Below are 25,543 nucleotides of genomic sequence, written 5' to 3'. Positions count from 1 at the left end.
CTCAAGCCTGAACAGCTTGGAGTAGGACAACATGTATAAAAAGTATCATGAGATCAAAGTACAACTCTCCTAATAATTCTGCGCACAGTGTAATTGATCCTTTTTTGTTTTATCCACTTTTATTAGCCATTGTGTAAAGTTCATCTGTTTCATAAGAGGTGCATTAGTATTCTTAAATCTAGAATACAAGGACTTAAAGGGGGTTGTTCACTTTGAGAACTCTGTTCTATAAGGTGTGTTAGTAAAATACTGTTACTTTCCTTCCCCGGATCAAGTGCTCATTGTCTGCTGCTGCCCCGGTCTCTGCTTTTTGTCTGCACACAAAGTTTTATGAGAGGGGACAAGTTCTTTAATAGCAGAGTAAGGGTATGTGCACATGTTGCGGATTCCATAGTGGATTTTTCTGCACGGATTCTGCAGAATCCGCAGGTAAAACACCCTGTGTTTTACCTGCGGATTCACCGTGGATTTAGTGCAGTTTTTGTGCGGATTTCACCTGCGATTTTACATCTGCGGATTCCAATTAAAGAGCAAGTGTAAAACGCTGCGGCTTCCGCACAAAGAATTGACATGCTGCGGAAAATAATCTGCAGTGTTTCCAAGCGGATTTTTCGGCAGCATGTGTACTGCGGATTTTGTTTTCCATAGGTTTACATGGTACTGTACAACGCACAGAAAACTACTGTGGATCCGCAGCCAAATCCGCAACGTGTGTAAATACCCTTACTGAGAATACAATGTCATTAATCACTGACCATTATATACACTTGTTATTATGTTAGGCCTCATTGAGATGCCATTTATATTCCCCTCACCTGATTTTGATAAGGAGTGAGGATTTTTTAATAAAATGAAACAAATCTGCTTGAAGCTCACTGCATAGTGGTATTTATTAGAACTTTTCCTAATTGTTGCAGGAGTAATCTGAATTTTGTGAATATGAATGGGTTTAAATCTCACAAGGATGGCAAGGTATGTTATGGGTTATGTTACTATTGGCTCTTTATGTGCAAATCACTCTAGAAATTAAAAATGGTGAATGGGACCTACAGAAATAGAGTGCTTATTCGTGCCCACTCTGGAAAATTGGTAGGTCCTTTAAAAGTTTGAGTGACCACATACAAAATGTCTCCCCATGTGATGGAGCCCTGAATCTAATGCTTAGACATTACTGTTGGCAACCCGAGTTTATAACAAAACAAGACACTAGTGACTTCTCCCCACCACATTCTATGACTGACAAGACTTTTCCTACTCTTACGGAGAGACTTTTCAGTCATGGGGAAACGGGGCAGGGAGAGAAGCCACCAGGAACCTTCCTCTTGGGCTAGTCATTAGAGATTCACAGTCTCTGACCAGCTTTTATTAGTATGTTATCTCTGAAAAAGCCAGTGTCTGACTTATGCGGCCAGAACCATCTGCTGTAGAGTTCTTTTTAAGACATCACTACCATAAGTTTTTATCCTCTTAAAGGGAATCTGTCAGCAGGTTTTTACTATGTAATCTGAAGACAGCAAAGTGCTGTGCTGTTGTTTACTAACTGTGAAGGATTTATCACGAAGAGATTAACATTGCCGACTAGTCCTGCAACTAAGCAGCTCGCTTTCTATGGACATAGTACATACAGAGCCTGGTCTTGGAGGAGGCAGCTTCCTCCGCTCTGCTTCTGTCTAAATCTAAAAGCTCTGATTGTATCAGAATGGCTGCACCCAGTAATCTAAGTGATCCATCGATGGATTCAGCTTGTCTGGATACATTATCCTACATTGCAGTCATCATATTATATAGCACAGTGTACTTACAATTGCTCATTTTGCCTTTCTACCCAGCTAATTCACTTTTCTCTGCTCTGTGTAATCAGGAAGTCTCTTGTTTCTGTATTTATCATTTACCTCATCAACTCCTGAACCTGCTGCTCCCTCCTCCCCCTGCCAGAGACTTTTGCTGTGATTTATGACTCATACAGGGAAAATAGACTCCCAGTTTCTACATAGAGCTTAGAAGGATTCAGCTAGTCAGTTTTTAATCACGTGATGTGTTAGACCTTATAGAAAAGAGAAAAAATTAACTGGGTAGAAAAGCAAATTGAGCAATTGTAAGTACCCAGTGCTATATAATATGATGACTGCAATATATTATGAGGATAAAAACTTTGATGAGGAGGAGTGCTTCTTTAATATAACTGCACCAGTGTGCCATATACAGATGCTGTATTTTCACTTATTGTTTTTTGACATGGAAATATTTTCCATTTGAACTTTTCAAATCCAAAAATGTTTTCACATGGACTTTGATGATTTCTGTTTACTGTATATTGATAATATATAGTGATTGGGTTATCTCTTGTATTACACTTATTAATGTTTTTTTAAGTGTTTATTTCATGTATTATAAAGTCAGTCTGATTAACAGTAGACCAAGTCTTAGTGGTTTAAATTCTCAACGTTGTTGATTAGTCTTGGGAGGTTTTTTTTCTCTCTCTCACTTTTCCGTGTGGTTTCTGCAGTTTCCCCAAAGAAACTCTCCTATCCCCACGTCTGTTCTCAGATCACTTAACCCGGGAGTGTTTAGAAATGTGGAGTATGACGTCTGGATGAAGTCACAAAGAGGTAAAACTATATGTGTATCTAGACTTGCATCACTAAGGGAGCAAGACTGGGAGAATAAGAGTTTATATGAAGTGGAGTTTTTATCCGCCTAATTGTGTATGGGAAAAGTTGGAAACACAGATCGTGTGCCATAGTAGGGTTTTTTCCCCCACAGTATAACAAACAGAGGTTGTCCACTACTTAGACGACCCATTCTGCAGAACAGTCGTGGCTAAAAATTTAGAGACTGATACAAAAATTTGTTTCCACAAAGTTTGCTGCTAGTTTTTATGTCTTTTATAGTCAGATGTTTCTGTGGTTACTGGAGTAGAATTTTAAGAATTTCGTAAGTTTTTTTTTTTTTACACTTTTACTGACTAGTACATCAAGTTTATACAAAGACTCCAATATTTACAGCGTTGACCCTTATTTTTGAAGGCTTTTTCAACTCTCCATGACATGCTGATATCATCTTCTGGGTCAAATTCTGACTGATGACAATCTGATGTTGCCTAATCAGTGCTTGGAGTTTATCACAATGTCTGTGATTTTGTTTCTCCACCCAGTTTTTGAGGATTGACCACAGGTTCTCAATGTTATTGATCCCTGGAAAGTTTCCTGGCTGTTTACCCAAAATTTCAATGTTTTATTCTCTGAGCCACTTGGTTATAACTTTTTGTGACATTGTCCTCCATCATGCTGCTAAAAAAAACATCCTTCATCAACAAATTGCTTCTGGATATCTTGGAGAAGTTGCTCTTGAAGGATGTTGGATCCCATTCTTTATTCATGGCAGTGTTCTTTAGGCAAAATTGTGAGTGATCCCAGTCCATGAATGAAAAGCTAGTCAATACATGAAGGGTGTCAGGATGCTTTACTCTTGGCATGACACAAGACCATGGTAGAACTCGCGTATATTCACTTTCCTGACTGGGGCTTTGTTTGCAGGCATGTACAGTGAATGCTGCAATTGAACAATCATTGACCGCTGATAAGTTTACAGTTAACGTTTCCACTTCCCAGGTCCAAAACAGTTTCTTCCAATGGATGTGTGAGGAATACATCCAATCGGCAACCACTGATTGGCCGCAGCATTCACATGATGTGCCGGTCCGAGGTGTTTAGTTAACATGGGGCACTTTCATTTGAGGAAGTAGTGGACAACTTCTTTAACAAATTGCTATATATAGCAGTATAATATTTCATGATGACCGGTTAATGCAGCATTATTTGAATGCTCCTATTAATTATCATATTTTTCGGATTATAAGACGCACTTTGTTCCCCAAATTTAGGAGGGAAATGGGTGTGCATCTTATAATGCGGATATACCTTACCTGCCCCCGTGGAGCAGGGTCGCTGCTGAAGGATGCAACAGTGGAGGCTGGGATGAGTGGCGCGCCACTGCGGGTGTTTGGTGCTGCGGGAGCTTTGCCAACATTTTGTGAAAGTCCAGAGCCCCCGCACTTACATGGTTTCCTATGCGGTGGACTCCGGGAAAATGGCTGCCGGGGGCGCGCATGTGCAGATGGAGATCTTGGCACCAAGATCTCGGGAAATGAGATACCAATGCTCTACTCCTGCCTCCTCCAGCACTGACCCTGGGACCTCGCTTCACCGAAGCCATCACCCCCAGTAATCAATAAGACGCATGGATTATAAGAAGCACCACCAATTTATTAAAAAAAGTTGTTTTATTTTCTTCCTTTTCTCCTCAAAATTTGGGGTGCATCTTATAATCTGATGTGTCTTCTAATCCGCAAAATACAGTATGTTAATGGCTGGACCACACATGACAAGCACTTTTTACCTTTTGTTTTCCCCTAGACCTCGTGGATTGTAATCCGGCCCTCACTCCTCTTGATATCTGTACAATTTTCAGTTACTCTGTAATGTCTGATATTGTCTGTCCATGTCCCCTCTGAATTGTAAAGTGCTGTGGAATATGCTGGTGTCAGAAATATAAATGTATTAATGTTAACCCCTTCAAGTCGCGGCCCTTTTTCATTTTTGCGTTTTCGTTTTTCACTTCCCTCCTTCCCAGAGCCATAACTTTTTTATTTTTCCGTCAATATGGTCATGTGAGGGCTTATTTTTTGCGGGACAAGTTGTCCTTTTGAATGACACCATTGGTTTTACCATGTCTTTTACTAGAAAACGGGAAAAAAATTCCAAGTGCGGTGAAATTGCAAAAAAAGTGCAATCCCACACTGGTTTTTTGTTTGTCTTTTTTGCAAGGTTCACTAAATGCTAAAACTAACCATTATGATTCTCCAGGTCATTACGAGTTCATAGACACCTAACATGTCTAGGTTATTTTTTATCCAAGTGGTGAAAAAAATTCAAATCTTTGCTTTAAAAAAAAAAAAAAGGGCCATTTTCCGATACCCAAAGCGTCTCCATTTTTCGTGATCTGGGGTCGGGTGAGAGCTTATTTTTTGCGTGCCGAGCTGACGTTTTTAATAATATCACTTTTGTGCAGATACGTTCTTTTGATCGCCCGTTATTGCATTTTAATGCAATGTCGCGGCGACCAAAAAAACGTAATTCTGGCGTTTCAATTTTTTTTTTTGCTACGCGGTTTAGCGATCAGGTTAATGCTTTTTTTTATTGATAGATCGGGCGATTCTGAACGCAGCGATACCAAATACGTGTAGGTTTGATTTTTTTATTGTTTTATTTAGAAAGGGGCGAAAGGGGGGTGATTTAAACTTTTATATTTTTTTCATATTTTTAAAAACATTTTTTTTACTTGTGCCATGCTTCAATACCCTCCATGGGAGGCTAGAAGCTGGCACAACTCGATTGGCTCAGCTACATAGCAGCGATCATCAGATCGCTGCTATGTAGCTGAATTGCAGGTGTGCTGTGAGCGCCGACCACAGGGGGCGCTCACAGCAGGCTGGCATCAGTAACCATAGAGGTCTCAAGGACCTCTATGGTTACTGTCCTGACACATCGCTGACACCCGATCATGTGACAGGGGTCGGCGATGAGGTCATTTCCGGCCGCACGGCCGGAAGCGGTAGTTAAATGCCGCTGTCAGAGTTTGACAGCGGCATTTAACAGGTTAATAGCAGCGGGTGAATAGGGATTTCACCCGCCGCTATTGCGCGCACATGTCAGCTGTACAAAACAGCTGACATGTCGCGACTTTGATGTTGGCTCAGCGCCGGAGCCCACATCAAAGGGGGAGACACGACATGCGCCGTACATGTACGGCGCATGTCGTGAAAGGGTTAAATAGCACAAACTATAATATAACAGTAGAAGAAAGTAAATTGAAAAAAGTCCTTCTTCCGGAAAGAAGAGCACACCTTCCCAAACTCCATGCGCCATTATTGGATATTGCACTGGAGACACACACTTTTTGCTTAGGCGTCGGTTGGCTCCTATCCACCTCCTATTTCTCACTGTTCTTCCAGTCTATTTTGTTCTTACATCTTCACTATCTTTACTATCAAGTTGGCATGTATGTTCTGATGATGACTAAATTTTAGGGAGGGACATACCTGTGTAACTACGATAGGATCTGTGTGCATTGCTCTATGATGAGGTCATGTGTGAGTCAGTGTGCACATTGTATTCTTACTTATCCGATAGTGCTTGGATCAGTCCCTTACTGGACCAGTCACTTAGTGGCTCATGCTCTGTGTCATCATTGTATATTAGTATGCCTATACCTAATGTTATCGTGCTTGTGTTGTAGATCAGCAGAAGCTGGACTTCTCCATCGCTGCCGGCATGCAGTATTCTGTTGGAGACAAATGTCAGGTAAGTTACTAAGTGATGATCTCAAAGTGCTGTACTCATTCTGGAAAAAAAGATACTTTTATTTCAAAAAGTTATATAAATGACATGTGAGCCATTATACTGATGTTTTGGGGGGTGTTTATCTGAAAAATATGGTTCATCAGACCCCCCAAAAAAATTCTGACGATCTTTTAACAATAAAGTAGTATTCTGTGCTATCTGGTGGTTGCTGGGGTTTGGTTTTAAAGAACATAAGGGTTATTTGTTTAATAGAAAGTGGTAACATTTTCTTAAAATGGTTGTCCAGCCTAAAGTCTGCAGTCCATCCATGTGATTGCAGACTTGTGAATCTTCACATTGTGCACCCTGTGCACTGTGAGGATTTTCCGATGCTGGGAGTGGCAGGTGCGTGACCGTAATGGGGTTTTCCCATGAACAAAAGTTCATTTTAATCAATAGATGTTGGAATATTGATAACTTCTACAATTGGATGTGTTTAAATATAATGTTCCTGTGCTGAGATAATCTTATAATGTGCCCCTACATGGTCAGATCACACCACAGCTCTTGGGCGGGGGGAGCAAAGGAGTATACAGACAGGACAGCAGGGGTTCTTTCTTTGAAGTAAAACTTTTTTAGAAACAGGCAGAAAAATGTTTTACCTCACAGAAAGAATCAGCTGTGATCCCATCCTGCCCCTTCTGTATACTCTTTTGCTTCCTCCCCTGCCCAGGGGTTGTGGTATGATCAGACCATGTTCCTCCTGTACGGTCAGACACGGCCATTACACAGTACACAGCAGGAGAACATTTATAAGATTATCTCAGCACAGAAACATATCATTTAAACACATCCAATTGTGGAAATTATTATTCCAAGATGTATTGATTAAAATGTAATTTTGTTTGTGGGAAAACCCCTTTAAGTATGTGATTTGCATCCATGTGGTCAGGTGCCAACTGGATAGGCACGGCCTCGCTCCTTGTATGGGAATTGAATTCATTGAGTAGGAATTAAAGATCTGTCCAGGCCACGAGATGGGCGAGCGGGCTAAGCTCACTGTAAGACTTGATGTGAATTTTACAATATGACTGTGACAAGGCCTGGAAATATCCACTGAGGGTTTCTATTCACTGACTACCAGCAGAGATCCTGAAAACGAGAAATTTCTACAACTTTTTAACATACAGTAAATATGAACTTATTTTCTCCTACGCCTCATTGGGGGACACAGGACCATGGGTGTTATGCTGCTGCCACTAGGAGGACACTAAGTAAACACACAGAATTAACTCCTCCTCTGCAGTATACACCCCTTGACTGGCCAGTAACGACCCAGTTCTTGCTTAGTGTCTGTAGGAGGCTCTTGGGTCTTTTTCAGACCCCAACGTTTATTTTAATTTTATTTTTCTGTAAATTTTTTATTTTTTAATTAACGGAGTGAAGGGGGTGACAGATTCCTTTACAGGGTCCGCTCTCCCCCGAACCATAAACAGGCGAGCACGGCGAGTATACCTCCCCGTACCTCTCCTGCAACGTTTGGGGCACGCCTAATCTACGCTAGGGCGACGGTTCCTATACGGTCCCAATCTCCCCCCTGTAAGATGGCGAGCACATAGAGTATACCTCTCATGTGCATCTCCCGGGCTCCACCGCACTCAAGCCCTCACCTTGGCATCTTCTAGTCCCCACAGTAGCCGTAAGCCCCCTGCGGGCAGGCACATCCGTAAGTCCCCTGCGGCAGGCACAGCTGTAAGTCCCCTGAGAAGGCAAGCACACTTCAGGATGCTCTCCGTCCCCCGGCATAGGGAGGATCAATTAAGCTGGAGGTGGTTCCTCGGTGAGGACTACCCTTCCTCACGCTGCCGGCGTGGGAAAATGCGGTCCGGGTCCCTGGGGAGAGGTACCGCTGGCTAGATGCCAGCGGCGACCATTTAGTCCCCGACTTCTTCAGCCGGACTAGGCCGCAATTCAAAAATCCCGCCCACCGCCGGAGCCCCACCCACTACTGAGGCGCTTCTCATTCTGAACGAGAAGAGCCCTGCAAATCTCGGGCACCATCTTGGGACTCCACTGCTGCAGGGAAATACAGCTGAAAACGCTACTTCCCTCTCTTCCTCCCTGGGGACACCAGCACAGGACTGTGGGTAAGCTGCTCCACTTCATAGGGAAAAGCTTAACCCCTTCTCTGCACCCATAGCCCTGCTATTAGCAGCTTACTGGAGAATAGACATACACTATGCTTGAAAAAGACCTCTATGGTCGGAACGTTGCTCTGACATGGCTGAATACATTTGTTCTTGGATTACTACACCTCGATGGAGCGCTGGCCTTTACTATTTTTGATTACTTAGACATACACTATGTCTCAATCTAAGAAGGCAAAAAGGGCCAATAAAAAGCTCACAGTGTTTTTTACTTCATGTGCCACTTGCAATTCTGCGTTGCCACGTGCCCACAATACCCCTTTGTGCCAGAACTGTGACCCGGCCTGTGCGCAGCCGCCTTCTGCCTCCACCTCCAATGTCTCCACCGACCCCCGTCGAGCCTAACCCTCCTGAGTGGGCCGCGTCCTTGTCACGCTCTATGGATTCGTTGGTCAAGGCATTGGACTCTTTCCGAGGGTCCTCCTTAAGCCAGAATTCACCTCCGTCGGCTGCGACGGAATCTGGCGCCAGTGCGGGGCCGTCCGACCACAGGGGGCGTACCGTACTACGGGAATCTCGGGGTGCCAAGAAAAGAACCCTTCCCTCCTCTCCCATCCATACTCGAGCTTCAGCATCTGTGAGCTCCTCTTCTCGCTCCCCCTCCCCCGAGGGTTGCAGCGTACATGACTCAGAATACGAGTCGGAGGAATCTTTAACCCAAGACTCCTCTATCAGTCAGGAGATACTTGACTCCCTTATTGAGGCAGTCAACAAAACACTAATGGTGGACGAGGAATCTGTATCCACTCAGGAACACGTTGTGTCTTTTAAAACGACTAAACGCGTTCAAAAGATATTTGCTAATCACCCTGAGTTACAGGACATTGTCCAAAAGCACAGGGAACACCCGGAGAAGCGATTTACGGCTCAAAAAGCCACGGAAGCTAAATATCCTTTCTCCAAGGATCTGATGAAGGAGCTGCTTCTCTCTCCTTCTGCGGATCCTGCCGTATCGTGACTCGCATCCAAAACAGTCTTATCTCTGTCCGATGGTTCATCAGTCAATAATCCTTCTGACTGTCAAATTGACTACCTAGCTCGCTCAGTCTTTGAGGCCTCAGGAGCAGCTCTCCTTCCATCCTTTGCCGCTACCTGGGTGGCTAAGGCAATGGTTGCCTGGGCAAAGGTGTTAACCTCTACCGACCACGACAGTAATCTTCCCCCAGAAGCGGCCAGACTAGCTAACCAGATAGCTCAGGCCAGATATTTCGTAGTTAACGCTTCCATAGATGCGGCAAATTGCGCTGCGCAAGCGGCTGCAAATGCAATCTCCATCAGGAGGGCCTTATGGCTCCGTGATTGGCGAGCAGATTCTTCTTCTAAAAAGTCGCTGACTTCTTTACCTTACCAAGCTGTTAGTTTATTTGGGGAAAAACTAGACCAAATCATTTCTGATACTATTGGAGGGAAGAATAAATTTCCAACTCAGTAAAAACCTGCCAGGTCTTTTCGGAATCAGCAGCAGTTTCGATTCCGGTCCTTTCGTAAAAACTCCAGTTGGTCCTCCTCCTCCCCTGGTTCAGGACGGCGGGAAAATAGAAATCCTCAGATCTCATACAGACCAAACCGTTCCTGGAAACCCAGACCGAGACCTTCTGGCCCTAAGGCATCCGCATCCCTTAAACCTTCTACACAATGACTCGTTGACGTGTCCGGCGGACACCGACAAAGTAGGCGGGCGCCTTCTCTCCTTCTGTCTCCAATCTCTTCACCCCCCCCCCCAAAGCAAGGGCGATACATCTTCTTCAGGCCATACAGGCGCTTCAAAGGGACGGTGTCATCGTTCCAGTCCCTCGAGACCAAAGGTTCAAGGGGTTTTACTCCAACCTTTTTGTGGTCCCAAAGAAGGACTGGACCTCAAACTGCTAAACAAGTTCGTACGGGTCTGACACTTCAGGATGGACTCGCTCCGTTCCGTTGTCGTGTCCCTGGAAAAAGGAGAGTTCCTTACATCCATAGACATCAAGGATGTTTATCTACATATTCCAATTTCTCCCTCTCCTCAGCAGTTCCTGCGCTTCGCAAAACACTTCGAAGAACACTTCCAGTTTGTGGCCTTGCCTTTCGGACTCGCCATGGCCCCCCAGAGTCTTCACGAAGGTCATGGCTGCTGTCATGGCCATTCTTCACGCTCGGGGAGTGGTAGTCCTTCCATATCTGGATGACCTTTTAATCAAGGGTCCGTCCCATTCTGCCTGCAAGGAGTCTGTAAGTATCACCGTGGATTCTCTTTCTCGCCTGGGTTGGAAAATCAACTTCGAGAAATCATCTCCAGTGCCGACTCAGCAAATCTGCTTCCTGGGCATGATTTTGGACTCTTCCCGCGGGTTAGTCGTTCTCCCTCCAGAGAAGGTCTTGTCCTTACAACAGGGAGCGCGCAGGCTCTCCCACCCAGTGCCTCACTCCATTCGCTTAGCGATGCGCATCCTCAGGAAAATGGTTGCGGCGATGGAAGCCGTTCCGTTTGCGCATTTCCATCTCCGTCCCATGCAACAGGCGCTGCTGTTAGCCTGGGACAGGAGTCCGTTTTCCTTCGACCGATGTTTTCGCCTGTCCCCTCAGGTCAGGCAGACCCTCAGTTGGTGGACGCTTCAGTCTTCCCTGAACCAAGGGAAGTCCTTCCTCCCAGTGCGCTGGTTAGTGGTGACCACCGATGCCAGCCTTTTGGGCTGGGGCGCAGTTTTCAATCACCACACGGCACAAGGTCGTTGGTCCAAGAGAGAGTTGCGTCTTCCAATCAATATCTTAGAGATTCGAGCGATCACACTTGCCTTATGCAATTTTCACCATCGTCTCGCAGGCCATCCCATCAGAATCCAATTCGACAACGCCACAGCTGTGGCGTATATCAACTGGCAAGGGGGAACCCGCAGCAGGGCAGCCATGCTCGAAGTCTCCCACATCCTGCGCTGGGCCGAGACCAATCACTCGCTCATCTCTGCGATCCACATACCTGGTGTGGAGAATTGGGAAGCAGACTTCCTCAGTCGCCAAGGTCTTGCCTCGGGTGAGTGGTCCCTCCATCCGGAAGTCTCCAGCAGATTTGTTTTCACTGGGGGATGCCGGATGTGGATCTCCTTGCCTCGAGGATCAAACAACCAGGTTCCCCAGTTCATTGCTCGATCCCGCGATCCTTGCGCCATCGGGGCAGATGCTCTGGTCCTGTCGTGGCACCGGTTCCAGCTGCCATACATATTTCCGCCTCTTACTCTGCTCCCGAGAGTCATCAAGAAGATCAGGTCAGAAGGGAGACCGGTAATCCTCGTCGCGCCGGACTGGCCGCGCCAAGCATGTTATGCGGAAGTTGTCCAAATGGTCGCCGATGTTCCCTGGCGGCTTCCAGATCGCATGGATCTCCTCTCACAGGGCCCGATTTGCCACCAGAACTCTGGGGCCCTGTCTTTGACGGCATGGCCGTTGAATCCTGGATTTTAGCCCAAGCCGGATTCTCTCCAGGGGTTTCTTCTACCATGATTCGCTAGGAAACCCGTCTCCATGCACATTTATCATCGCACCTGGCGCATCTTCTTTTCATGGTGCAATGCCCATGGACTTTCTCCCCTGGTGTTTTCCATTCCATCCATTCTGGAGTTTCTCCAATCAGGTTTAGTCAGGCCTTGCCCTAAGTTTGTTCAAGGGACAAGTGTCCGCATTGTCTGTCCTGTTTCAATGAAAGATCGCTTCCAGACTGCCGATTAAGACATTCATCCAAGGAGTCTCCCGGGTGGTTCCTCCCTATAGAATGCCTTTGGCTTCATGGGATCTTAACTTGGTTCTCGGAGTTCTTCAGGAGGCCCCTTTCGAACCATTGCTGGACATCTCTCACCCTCCTTTCATGGAAGGTGGTCTTTCTCGTGGCAATTACGTCAATCAGGAGAGTTTGAGTTGGAGGCCCTCTCGTGCCGACCCCCTTTTCTGATTTTTCACCCAGACAAGGTAGTCTTGAGAACCTCTCCCTCTTTCCTACCTAAAGTCGTCTCCTCCTTTCATCTAAATGAGGACATTGTCTTGCCGCCATTCTGTCTGGCGCCAACCCATCATATCGAGAAGGCTCTCCATACTCTCGATGTGGTTAGAGCTCTTCGGCGGTACATATCTTGCACGGCTCCCTTCCGTAAGTTGGATGTCCTGTTGGTGCTTCCGGAGGGACATAGGAAAGGTCTTCCCGCCTCAAAGGCCACTCTAGCCAAGTGGATTCGCTCCACTATTCAGGAATCCTACCGCGTCAGGAACGCCTCTGTCCCAGCAGGGATTAAGGCGCATTCAACTCGGTCGGTCGGTGCTTCTTGGGCCATTCGGCACCAGGCTTCAGCACAACAGCTTTGTAAAGCTGCGACTTGGTCCAGCATACTTTCACGAAGCAATATCACGTTCATACCCAGGCTTCGGCAGACCCTGCCCTTGGCAGGCGCATTCTGCAGACAGCGGTACCTCAGTAAGCCAGTGGTACATGGGGTTTAGCAGTGCAATTGCTCCCCACCCAGGGACTGCTTTAGGACGTCCCATGGTCCTGTGTCCCCCAATGAGGCGTAGGAGAAAAGGAGATTTTTGTGTACTCACCGTAAAATCTTTTTCTCCGAGCCATTTATGGGGGACACAGCACCCACCCTGTTAGCCTATTGGCTGGTTGTTATTGTGGTTTGTTCCTCAGTTTTTGACATAGTTTACTTGTCTGGTTTTTCTTACACTCCTACTGCTTTACTACCGAACTGGGTCGTTACTGGCCAGTCAAGGGGTGTATACTGCAGAGGAGGAGTTAATTCTTTGTGTTTACTTAGTGTCCTCCTAGTGACAAGCAGCATAACACCCATGGTCCTGTGTCCCCAATGATTGGCTCAGAGAAAAAGATTTTACGGTGAGTACACAAAAATCTCCTTATCTTATGGCGAGGAAAATACCAGCAACCGCTGGGAAAAATAATTTACCACCTCCCATTTATTAGATCCGTTAATATCTTTGCCTTCACAGTTCTTCTAAGCCCCCACTCATCACTGATATACTGCTGTGTCCTTCTTTACCTGTTCTCTTGGATGGAGATGTCGAGTGATGAGCGTCATGACCTGATCAGCTACGCCGTCAGTCATTGTAACTCAGAAGTTTTTCTTCATCGCTAGTTCTCTTGTGCTACTTGTCCCGAACCTCTCGAATCACAAGGAACAGTAAGGAAGGACTTGTGTATATCGTATCCATGACCAATGTGCTGCCATCACCTCTTAGCTGCCTCCTGTGGTTATTATTTTTTCTTTATTATTATTCAGGACTATAAGCTTTTAGGAGTTGATGCATGACACCGTAGTGTCCATCATGTGCCCGTGCCTCTTCTCACAATGATGGATGATTTGACTCCAATAATGATGTTTTTAGGGAGCTCTTTCTGCTGCATGTTCTGCTGCACTGTTCTTCTTTACTCCATTCTGGTCATTACTGATTGCAGGTTCGCTTGGAGCCCGGAGGGATGTTTTATAATGCTCACATCCAGGAGGTTGGAGCAGATAACGCACCAGCTGTCGTCTTTGTGGAGGAACTGGGGCAAAAGTATGTTTTCCTTTTACATCTTTATATTTAACCCCTTACCATGCATGGCATATTGGTGTATCATATGCTAGCTCCTTGAATTTGGTACAGGCTCAGAAACTCGGCCATCATGTGCCTCTAAGGGATCATTCACACTGCCGTATTTTTGATCTGAGTGCTGTCCATGGAAAAAAACATCACTTGGACCAGTGTTATTCATTGGTGCAGTGCAGATGAGCAAATTTATTTATTTTTTACTGACAAACTCTGCGTGTTAAAAAAAAAAAAAAAATTGCAGCATGCACTACCTTCTGTAAGTTGGATGAGATTCGCCTGAGATTCACCCATTCAAGTCTATGGGTGCGCAAAAAAAATAAATCTGTCATTGAGCTACAAGATGGCATTTTTTTTGTGTTTTTTTTTCTCACACATTGCAATTCTGCAACATAACAAACTGTGAATGGCTTTGTAAATGATTAATAGCTGCTGCAGTAAAAACTGATGCTATATAGACTGCAATCGAATAAGCGAGAAAAAAATCACCCGAGTTTTCTGGATGAAACTCTGAACAATTTTTTTTACACTTGTGTGAAGCTTTGCAGCTGTTAACATGTTAATGATTGCTGTCACTGGTTCTAACCACCCATCGACAACCCTGAGACACAAATCACAGGGCACTGATGGGTTGCCGTGATAGTCGAGGGCTTACTGAACACTCCTGTGCCTCTCATGATGGTACTTCTGTGAAAGTTGCATGTTCAAGTGCAATAAAAAGTTAAATATAAATTATGCATGCATGCTTACCGTATATACTCGTGCATAAGCTGAGTTTTTCAACACTTTTTTTTGTGCTGAAAACGCCCCCCTCGGCTTATACACGAGTCAAGAGTCCCAGAGTCCCGAAGTGGGAGCGACGGAGCAGCAGCAGGTCACAGGGGGCAGGAGCCGGCGGCTGCGGGTGTCACTGTGCCTGCTGATAAAGAGAAATGAATATTCATATCTCTTATAGCGCTCACAGTGACACCCGCAACCCCCGGCTTCCAGAAGACATACTACTCCCCTTCCTGCGCGCCCTTGCTGCATCTCGTTGGTTCCGGCACCAGCAGCATTTCCGGTCAAGCGATCACGTTTCCGCTCATTAATGAATATGCACGCCTCTCCACTCCCATTGGCGTGGAGTGAATATTCATTACCTTAATGAGTGGGGCCACATGATCATTCGTCAGGAAGAGCTGCTGGCGCCTGAAAGAGAGTTGCATCAGGGCGCGCAGGAAGGGAAGTATGATGTTTGTTTTTTTTTTAATAGGAAACATGCATGTAAGGATAGGGGATAAGGAGCCATGCATACCAGGACAGGGACCGGGGAGCCATGCATACCAGGACAGGGGCCGGGGAGCCATGCATACCAGGACAGGGGCCGGGGACCCATGCTTACCAGGACAGGGACCGGGGAGCCATGCTTACCAGGACAGGGACCGGGGAGGAATGCTTACCAGGACAGGGACCGGGGAGCCATGCTTACCAGGACAGGGACCGGGGAGCCATGCTTACCAGGACAGGGACCGGGGAGCCATGCTTACCAGGACAGGGACCGGGGAGCCATGCTTACCAGGACAGGGACCGGGGAGCCATGCTTACCAGGACAGGGACCGGGGAGCCATGCTTACCAGGACAGGGACCGGGGAGCCATGCTTACCAGGACAGGGACCGGGGAGCCATGCTTACCAGGACAGGGACCGGGGAGCCATGCTTACCAGGACAGGGACCGGGGAGCCATGCTTACCAGGACAGGGACCGGGGAGCCATGCATACCAGGACAGGGACCGGGGAGCCATGCATACCAGGACAGGGACCGGGGAGCCATGCTTACCAGGACAGGGACCGGGGAGCCATGCTTACCAGGACAGGGACCGGGGAGCCATGCTTACCAGGACAGGGACCGGGGAGCCATGCTTACCAGGACAGGGACCGGGGAGCCATGCTTACCAGGACAGGGACCGGGGAGCCATGCTTACCAGGACAGGGACCGGGGAGCCATGCTTACCAGGACAGGGACCGGGGAGCCATGCTTACCAGGACAGGGACCGGGGAGCCATGCTTACCAGGACAGGGACCGGGGAGCCATGCTTACCAGGACAGGGACCGGGGAGCCATGCTTACCAGGACAGGGACCGGGGAGCCATGCTTACCAGGACAGGGACCGGGGAGCCATGCTTACCAGGACAGGGACCGGGGAGCCATGCTTACCAGGACAGGGACCGGGGAGCCATGCTTACCAGGACAGGGACCGGGGAGCCATGCTTACCAGGACAGGGACCGGGGAGCCATGCTTACCAGGACAGGGACCGGGGAGCCATGCTTACCAGGACAGGGACCGGGGAGCCATGCTTACCAGGACAGGGACCGGGGAGCCATGCTTACCAGGACAGGGACCGGGGAGCCATGCTTACCAGGACAGGGACCGGGGAGCCATGCTTACCAGGACAGGGACCGGGGAGCCATGCTTACCAGGACAGGGACCGGGGAGCCATGCTTACCAGGACAGGGATCGGGGAGCCATGCTTACCAGGACAGGGGCCGGGGAGCCATGCATACCAGGACAGGATAAGGGGACAATAGATACCTGGCTTATACTTGAGTCAATAAGCTTACCCAGTTTTTCGTGGCAAAATTAGGTGCCTTGGCTTATACTCGAGTATATATTGTATATGTTTAACTCGCCCCGTTCAAAATAAAATACACATGTTAAAATGGTGTCAGTAAAAATGTCAGCTCATTGCACAAAAATTTAAAATACAGGCCCTAACACTGCTCCATTGACCAAAAAATGAAACCTCTTGAAAAATGGTGACACATGTATTTTATTTTTTTCAAATGTCTAATTTTTTTCCCACCACTTAAGTGGAAAAAAAAACAACTGTAATTGTTCTGACCTGAAGGTCATTTTTGCCATATAGTGAACTCTGTAAAATTAAAAAAACAAACTCTGTAGATATGCGCTTTTTTGATGCACTTTCTTTTCCTGCTTTCCAGCACACATGCTAAATTGATGGTGCCATTCAAAACTGTAAGGGTATGTGTCCACGGTCAGGTTTGCTTCAGGCTTTGGTCAGGATTTTATGCAAGTAAAATCCTGACCAAAACTGCACCTGAGGTCACTGGCAGGTCACCTGCGGTGTTCCTGCGTGTTTTGCTCATTGTAGCAACATGCTGCGTTTTTAAAAAACGCACCGCGCATGCGTTTTCGCGGCAAAAACGCATGCGTTTTTTAACGCATAGTGGAGTCGGGATTTCATGAAATCCCCTCCACTATGCTGTAACATCTGGACGCTGCGTTTTTGACGCTGCGGAAAAACGCAGCGTCAAAAACGCAGCGTTTCCTGAACGTGGAAACATACCCTAAAGGTATGTGCAGACGTTGCGGATTTGGCTGCGGACCCGCAGCGGATTTGGCCCTGCGGATCCGCAGTAGTTTTCCATGCAGCGTCCCATGTAAACCTATGGAAAACCAAATCCGCAGTGCACATGCTGAATTGTTTATTTTTCCACAGCATGTCGATTCTTTGTGCGGATTCCATAGCGTTTTACACCTGTTCCATAATTGGAATCCGCAGGTGTAAAAATGCAGGCGAAATCCGCATAAAAACCGCAGATAATCTGCAGTGAAGTCCGCAGGTAAAACGCAGGGCGCAGAAAAATCCGCAATGGAATCTGCAACGTGTGCACATACCCTCCTAACTCATCTTCCAAGAAACAAGCCACCACGGTTCTGTCAAACGCATAACATAAAATGTCCCTGTGTGAAAGGGGTTAAAGGATTATTACACCTTCAGAGGCAATTTATTCACTGAAGACACATTTAACCTGTAAATTGATCCTGAAATAAAAGTCCAACAGGAGAAAAAAGTAGATTCCTCTGATAAGATATGGTACATTATTTTATACTTTCATGCCCACTATTGATTTATGAAAAAAAAAAAATATTTAAGCGAGTTATTCTTTAACGCATGTATTTTTCGCTAAAATATTCATTAAAAATTTGCACTAAGCACCTTTATAAACCTTCTGTGTTACACTATCTGCTAGCTGAATGAGTTAACTCCTGGCAGAGAGTTGGTAAGCTAAAATGGAGAGGGCAACAATCAGAGGAAAAGTATAATAGAAAAACGTCACCACTTCTGGATTTCAGGGCTGTGGAGTCGGTAAGCCACAGTTGCAACTCCGACTCCTGGATTTTATCAGGTTCCGACTCCTACTCCTTCATAAATGGCCAATTCGTAACAATAAATTTACTGTTGTAAAATATTAACATCGTGCTTATTCAGTTTCTCACCATCATATAAGTAATCAGACCACTTAGAGCAAAAACTATATTTATTTGAATACAATTAGAATATAGCAAGTACCGTATTTTCCGGCGTACAAGACGACTTTTTAACCCCTGAAAATCTTCTTAAAAGTCGGGGGTCGTCTTGTACGCCGGGAATCGCCTTGTGCGCCGGGTGTATATGGTGGGTGGGGGGGGGGAGTGGTCCTGATGACGACGAGGGGGCATCTCACAGGAAAGTGAGTATTCCCCCATTACCTTATCACAGCGCTGCAGCGTGGGGTCTCTGTGCTGGGAGCGGCGGCTGCTGTGCTGTGCTGCGGCGGCTCCTCTTCTGCAGTGTGGGGCCTCTGGTGCTGTGGGGCGGTGGCGGCGGCGTATCTTCATGCAGTCGGGGCTCCTCCGGCATCTCAAATCCTGGAAGCCCCGCCGGCAACTCCATCGGTACAATGCGGTGGCCTCCGGGAAAATGGCCGCTGCTTAGATTCAGATCTCGTGTCCCGAGATTTCGGGACGAGATCTGAATCTGAGCATGCGCAGCCCCCAGCGGCCGGGCCACCGCATCGCACCTATTGAGCTGCCTCCGGGAAAATGGCCGCTGCTCAGATTCAGATCTCGTCTCCCGAGATCTCGGGACGAGATCTGAATCTGAGCAGCGGCCATTTTCCCGGAGGCCACCGCATTGTACCGATGGAGTTGCCGGCGGGGCTTCCAGGATTTGAGATGCCGGAGGAGCCCCGACTGCATGAAGATATGCCGCCGCCACCGCCCCACAGCACCAGAGGCCCCACACTGCAGAAGAGGAGCCGCCGCACCACAGCACAGCAGCCACCACTCCCAGCACAGAGACCCCACGCTGCAGCGCTATGATAAGGTAATGGGGGATACTCACTTTCCTGTGAGACGCCCCCTCGTCGTCATCAGGATCACTTCCCCCCCCCCCCCCCCCCCCCCAAAAGGCACATATTCACCGGCCTTATAAGACGACATACGGTGTATAAGAAGACCCCCCGACTTTTAAGAAGATTTTATTTTTTAACTGGTAAAGTTGGGGGGTCGTCTTATACGCCCAGTCGTCTTATACGCCGGAAAATACGGTAACTTTTATAAACTTTTCTAAACTCTTGTAGGTAAATCTGCAATAAACACTGTTATGCAGTTAATAAGAAGAAATCTATAAATTTGTCCTCAGAAAAAGTATTGCCTCTGTCAGATCCTCCTTCATGGATGCCCTCAAATCTGATCTAATTATTTTGAGAGCAGAGAACAACCTCTCTACACTAACTTGGGTTGGTGGCAAAGCAGTAACCACTCGGGCAACATCTCTGACAATGTCAGGATACAGAGGAATCGCTTGTTTTTTTTTTTTTTAATTCGTTTATTAAATCACATAAATCAAATATACATTCATGGTTTACAAGTATCCAGGTCAGTGCAAATACACTTTTGATAATAGCTTCATTGATATAAATCTTCATACACCGAACGGATCATATAAACTCAAAGTATTATAGTATGTTTCAAACACTGAAAATCCTAAAACTAAAACTATTTTACTGCCAAAACATTCTCCATCACATTAACAGAGTAGTGCTGAAGCGTAACGTGAACACAGTTTCTCAAACTTTATCATATTAAGTCTAGACCATCAACCACGTGGTGATATAGTGAGGTATGATGAGTTCCACAAATCCCAGATTTTATTAAATTTCTCCAAACAGCCTCTATTCTGATATAATGTACGTTCGTACGGTACGATTAAATTTACCAGCTCTATCCAGGCCCTGAGAGACGGATGTGTAGTGCCCATCCAATGCAAGGCAATTAATTTTCTTGCCAGGAAAAATGTCTCTCTTAAGAAGATTTGAAAATGGTGGCCCCACATCTCCTCCTCCAATACCCCAAATAAACACACTAACGGAGTCAGAGGGACGGGAATATGTACAAGGGAGGTCAACAACGAAGTTACCTCCTCCCAAAAAGAAAGAATAACTGGACATTACCATATCATGTGTATAAAATCTGCTTTCCCCATATGACATCTGAGGCATTCCGAAGACCGGGACCACCCAATTTTAAATAGTCGTAATGGGGTTAAATATGATTGATGTAATATATACAACTGTATCATTTTATTGTTAGCTGAGGGGGACACCTTAGTTGGGGACTCAAGAACCATCTTCCAGTCCTCACCTTGAAGGTCAGGTACCAGGACCTTCCACTTTTCCCTAACTGGCAGTAGAATAGCATCAGCACCTACGGATAACATATAAGTATATAATGCAGAGATGAGACCACAAGGCCCCTGTGACTTGAGGATCCCTATCAATGGGAAGGAAGATATTGCTTGCGTCATTTCCATGCTACGAACATGCAACTGAATCGCCGATCTAAGTTGGAGATAGCGAAAGAATTGAGGCCTTGGTATATCATACCTAAGTTGCAGTTGTTCAAAGGACATTAGGGCACCCTGTTCATAAAGATTATTAAGCGACGAGACACCGTGCGATACCCAGAATTGAGCAGATGGGTGAGTCAATAGTCTCGGGAAGAATTCATTATTCCATAAGGGCATTTCGGCTAAAATACCATCAAAGTGAATCACCTTTTTTACCTGCCGCCAAATTAGCCTCGCCAACCGAAGTAGTGGTAATAATCTAGGGACATAAGGTTTATTTACTTCCAAGAAACCCAACGGACAATCAACCTTGGCAGCATGGACCAGATGGTTCTCTGAATTTGGCAGACATTCCCCAGGGATCCAATTTCCCAGAGCTCTTAGCTTGTCCAGCTAAATAATATAAAAAAAATCTGGCAACGCCGCCCCTCCCATTTGCCTAGACCTATGTAAAGTAGACAGTTTAAGTTTGGGTCTAGCCTTCCCCCAAATAAAGGACGTAGCTAACGAATTCAAACTTGAAAAAAAGGATTTAGGAACCGGTACTGCACTATGTTGGAGGGAATAATTAAGCTTCGGGAGTAGTATCATTTTTATCAAGTTTATGCGACCAGAAACAGATAAAGGCAGTTTACTCCATGTAGCGAATTTATGTTTAACAAAATCCAATAATGGGAGAATGTTGAACTGTAGATCAAGTCTACTATATTTTGGAATAATTATTCCTAGGTATTTAAAACTAGAGACAACCGGCAATGGGGATAACACATCAAGGTGAGCTACTGAATCATGAGAGAGAGAGGCATCAAAGCAGACTTATCCCAATTAACATATAGTCCCGAATGTCTACCAAATCCCTCTATAATGGTGATCACATGTGGCAGGGTCTCCTCCACTTCGTCCAGAAATATTACCATATCGTCTGCATATAGACCAATAGTATCCGTGCGATCTGCTATCGTAATGGATGAAGTGGACCTCATACGAATTGCTAATGCTTCTATCGCCAGGGCAAATAGGGCTGGAGAGAGAGGACATCCCTGACGAGTCCCTCTTTTTAAGGAGAATGATTCAGAAATAGTTATTAATAATTATCCGGGCTTTTGGTTTCAAATATATTGCGGCTATCCATTTTTGGAATTTAGGACCAAATCAATATCTTTGTAAACATGCAGATCGGAAAGGCCACTCAAGAGAATCAAATGCCTTAGCCGCGTCCAGCGAGGCCATGGCCCATTTATTCTCAGATACCAATGTACTATATTGAGCTATTGACTGAACCCTCCTAATATTGATAGACGTACTCTTACCCGGCATAAAACCCGTCTGGTCTGGGTGTACTATATCCAGTATTACCGTATTTAACCTGGTAGCTAGAATTTTAGTAAAAATCTTATAATCTACATTAACTAATGAAATAGGACGATAAGAACCACATTCTAAGGGGTCCTTCCCTTCTTTTTTTAAAACTATAATATTTGCTTCATAATAGGAATCCGGCAAAGAACCTCCCTCCCAAATCCCCTGAAATACTTTCAAAAGGATTGGTATCAGAATATCTCGATATTTTCTATACATCTCTATGGGGAAACCATCTGGGCCCGGGCGCCTTACCAGAAGCCATATCTGTTATGGCCCTATTTATCTCATCAAGAGTAAAGCCTGCATCTTAAAAAGCTTGCTGTGTAGGATTCAGTGCAGGGAATTCTATGTCAAGATAAATAATTTAGGCATTCCAAAGTATCAGAATCCCCTTTGGAGCTATACAGCTCTTTATAGAAGTCATAAAAGCATTGGAGTATGTCGTCTGTCGAGGTTACTATTGAGTCGTCTGGTTTCCGGATTTTAAGTATAGTATTAGATGTATTATGCTGACGCACCATAAATGCTAAGAGTTTACTGGACTGGTTTCCCAGTTCAAAATATGCCTGTTTAGTAAAAAACAGCTTACGTTTAGATTTAGTGTCAGTATATTGACTATGTAATCTATACGAGTGTAACCACTCAGCTCTGTTCTCACTTGTCTGGTTAGCTATATATGACGCCTCCGAGTCTTTCAGTCGCTTCTCCATGTCATCATCTTCCCTTTAAGAGCATCCCAAAAAATATATTTTGCGGCATTGGGTGGGATGTAATGAAACAGTCCAGTTGGTCAATAGTCCTGTCCTCTGGGCCTATTAACTTCAGCCAAAATGGATTTATTTTCCAAGTCATAATATTCTTTATCTGACCAAGCCTAAGTTTAAGAATCACCGGACTATGGTATGAAACGCCCCTACTTCCATGTCTCACCTCCCCCACCCGCACCGCCAAGTTGCTGGAGCCGAATATGTAATCTAATCGGGATAGAGTGCGTCTAACGGATGAGTGACAAGTAAACTCCCTTACGTCAGGGTGATGCGTTCTCCATAGATCTAACCAACCAGTACCTTCCATAGATATTGATAATTGAGACGGTGAAGGGCTCACCCCAGTGGCCCCACCATCTAGCCTGAGCCTATCTAGACATTCGTCCATTATCAAATTAAAATCTCCCATGCACATAACATGCGCATCTGGATAATTTAAGGCAAAGCTCACCGCTTTTTTGACAATTGACATATTAGCAGGGGGAGGGTTATATATACACATTATAACATAGTCATCCGAGTTCACAATCGCGCGTACAAACACAAAACGACCCTCTGGATCTCTCCGGACCTTTCTAACCTCCCATCTAATATCTTTGTGTATTAATAAAGAGACTCCTCTGGAATAGCTTGTATGAAATGCATGTACAGACCACTGTACCGAAGGCTTCTGCACATAACGAACCGAGTCTCTGGTCAAGTGTTTCAACCAAAGCTACAATATGGGGATGATAGCGTCGTATCTGAGAGAATACTTTAACTCTCTTTCGAGGTGATCCAAGGCCTCTCACATTCCAAGTCATGCATGTAATCTCAGACGCCATATCCTGTCAACCTAACATAATATAGAGTGTCACGCCGAGCTTCTATTGCACTGATAGTGGAGAAAAACATGGCAGCAATTTCTATACAAATAACAACTAACAAAACCAAAACAATGAAAAGCAAAAAATGCTTCAGAAGGGAGCAAAGATTCATGCTCCTCCTATCCCAGTCCAAAAAAAGGGGTACTATCTCTGAATACAGAGTCCAGTAAAGTTGTTTTCCTGGACTTTGGCAAAAGGCGCTCCCCTCATCAGTAAAGAGAAAAAAGGGAATAACAATGGAAGAAAACCCGAAGAGAGAGTTCCAAATCCTGAACATTCATGTAGCTGAAGACAGCAATCCACTTAGGATTTTTCTCCTCCTCCGCCCGCCCCCACACACGACCGCATCCACTCCTCAGCCTCCGCCGGGGTTGCAAAAAAGGAGGAAGAGCCCCCATAGACAACTCTGAGTCTGGCAGGATAGAGCATTGAGTATAAGATGCTTTTCTCTCTGAGCTGTTTCTTTATCTCCATGAACTGAGCCTGTTGTTTTTGCAGCTCCATGGAGAAATCTGGGAATATTGAGATAGTGGCGTTGTTATACTTGATAGGTCTTGCCATGCGAAGGGCAGTGTCCCTGTCTCTGCAATTGAGAAGACGCGCCAAGAAGGGTCTCGGCGGGGCGCCCGGAGGGAGAGGTTTTGTTGGGACCCTGTGGGCTCTTTCCACGGTGAATGTGGTGGAGAATTCATCCCCCGAAGTGTCTTTGAGCCAGCCCTCCAAGAATTTTTCGGGGTGTTGGCCCTCTGAGCGCTCTGACAGGCCGATAATGCGGATGTTATTCCGTCATAGTCTGTTCTCAAGATCATCCGCCTTCTGTTTCCACGCATTTATAGAGCCGGCTACTTTTGTCAGTTTAGCCTCCACCGGTACATAGTTATCTTCCAAGCGAGATACCCGTGATTCCACCTCCGTTATACGACCCCTCATGGATTGCATGTCTTGTCGAAGGCGCCCCACCTCAGTGCACCTCCTCTATTTTCCCAGTTAAAGACGTCCTGGTCAGAGATATAGCTTGCATCAATTGTTCAGATGCCTGTTTCAGAGTTAATTTCCTACTGATCTCCATCCTCCTCATCATCGGAGGCATAATTTTTTGACTGGTGTTCCGGTCTGCCCACAGGTGAGGGATTATTCTTTTATGAGCGCAGATTATCAGGAGGATCTGACCGTGCATGTTTTTTAAGCTTGTCAGCTGCGCTTGGAGTTTTGGAGCGGTGCATAGTTGATACTGTAAAGTCAAATTATCACTTCAGCAGGATACAGACACTGCCCGGTTAATGCACCAATATATCGCAGTGCACACACAGCCAGTAAGGTCCTCCCTGTAACACCCTGCTGAGTCAGTAGTATATTGCAGCCCTTACCGTTATGATTGCAAGGAAGGGGAGAATCCAAGGAGCAGTTCCCACCACCGATAGGACACAGTGTCTATAATAAATGCGGGCTCTGCCTCCCAGCAGCTGCAGGGTATAATCAATATGGCTGGCCGTCAGCAAAATTTGACAGATTCTGCACCCTCCGTCTGGGCAGCAGGGCAGAGGAGAAGTCTTCGTGGTGCAGGCGCCGGAGCCAGTCGGCACTATATGGCGCTATATGGTATTAATGAGGGGGAGCACGGGGTCTGTTTCTCAGACGCGGTCCCCCTCCCGTACCTTGAGAAGCTGCTCCGAAATCCAGCCAGCTCCTCATGAGCCGCGGGGCTCGCTTCGCGCCTTCCGCCTCCAGTGCACGCTGCAGGGAAAATGGCCGCCGTCTCCC

General features: G+C 46.1%; 1 protein-coding gene across 1 annotated transcript in view; it reads left to right on the top strand.

Annotated features, from left to right (window-relative positions):
• Nucleotides 1-25,543, top strand: part of OTUD4 (OTU deubiquitinase 4) — a 120,387-nt gene that overhangs the window by 62,012 nt on the left and 32,832 nt on the right. Inside the window, exons 8-11 of the mRNA XM_077279276.1 lie at nt 918-972; nt 2,507-2,609; nt 6,298-6,362; nt 13,983-14,083. Coding sequence (XP_077135391.1) covers nt 918-972; nt 2,507-2,609; nt 6,298-6,362; nt 13,983-14,083 — 324 coding nt within the window. The remainder of the gene's footprint in view (nt 1-917; nt 973-2,506; nt 2,610-6,297; nt 6,363-13,982; nt 14,084-25,543) is intronic.

The sequence above is a fragment of the Ranitomeya variabilis genome, chromosome 1 (genome assembly GCF_051348905.1).
Source record: "Ranitomeya variabilis isolate aRanVar5 chromosome 1, aRanVar5.hap1, whole genome shotgun sequence".
In the NCBI taxonomy this organism is placed as follows: Eukaryota; Metazoa; Chordata; class Amphibia; order Anura; family Dendrobatidae; genus Ranitomeya; species Ranitomeya variabilis.
This window is presented reverse-complemented; position numbering and strand designations above follow the sequence as displayed.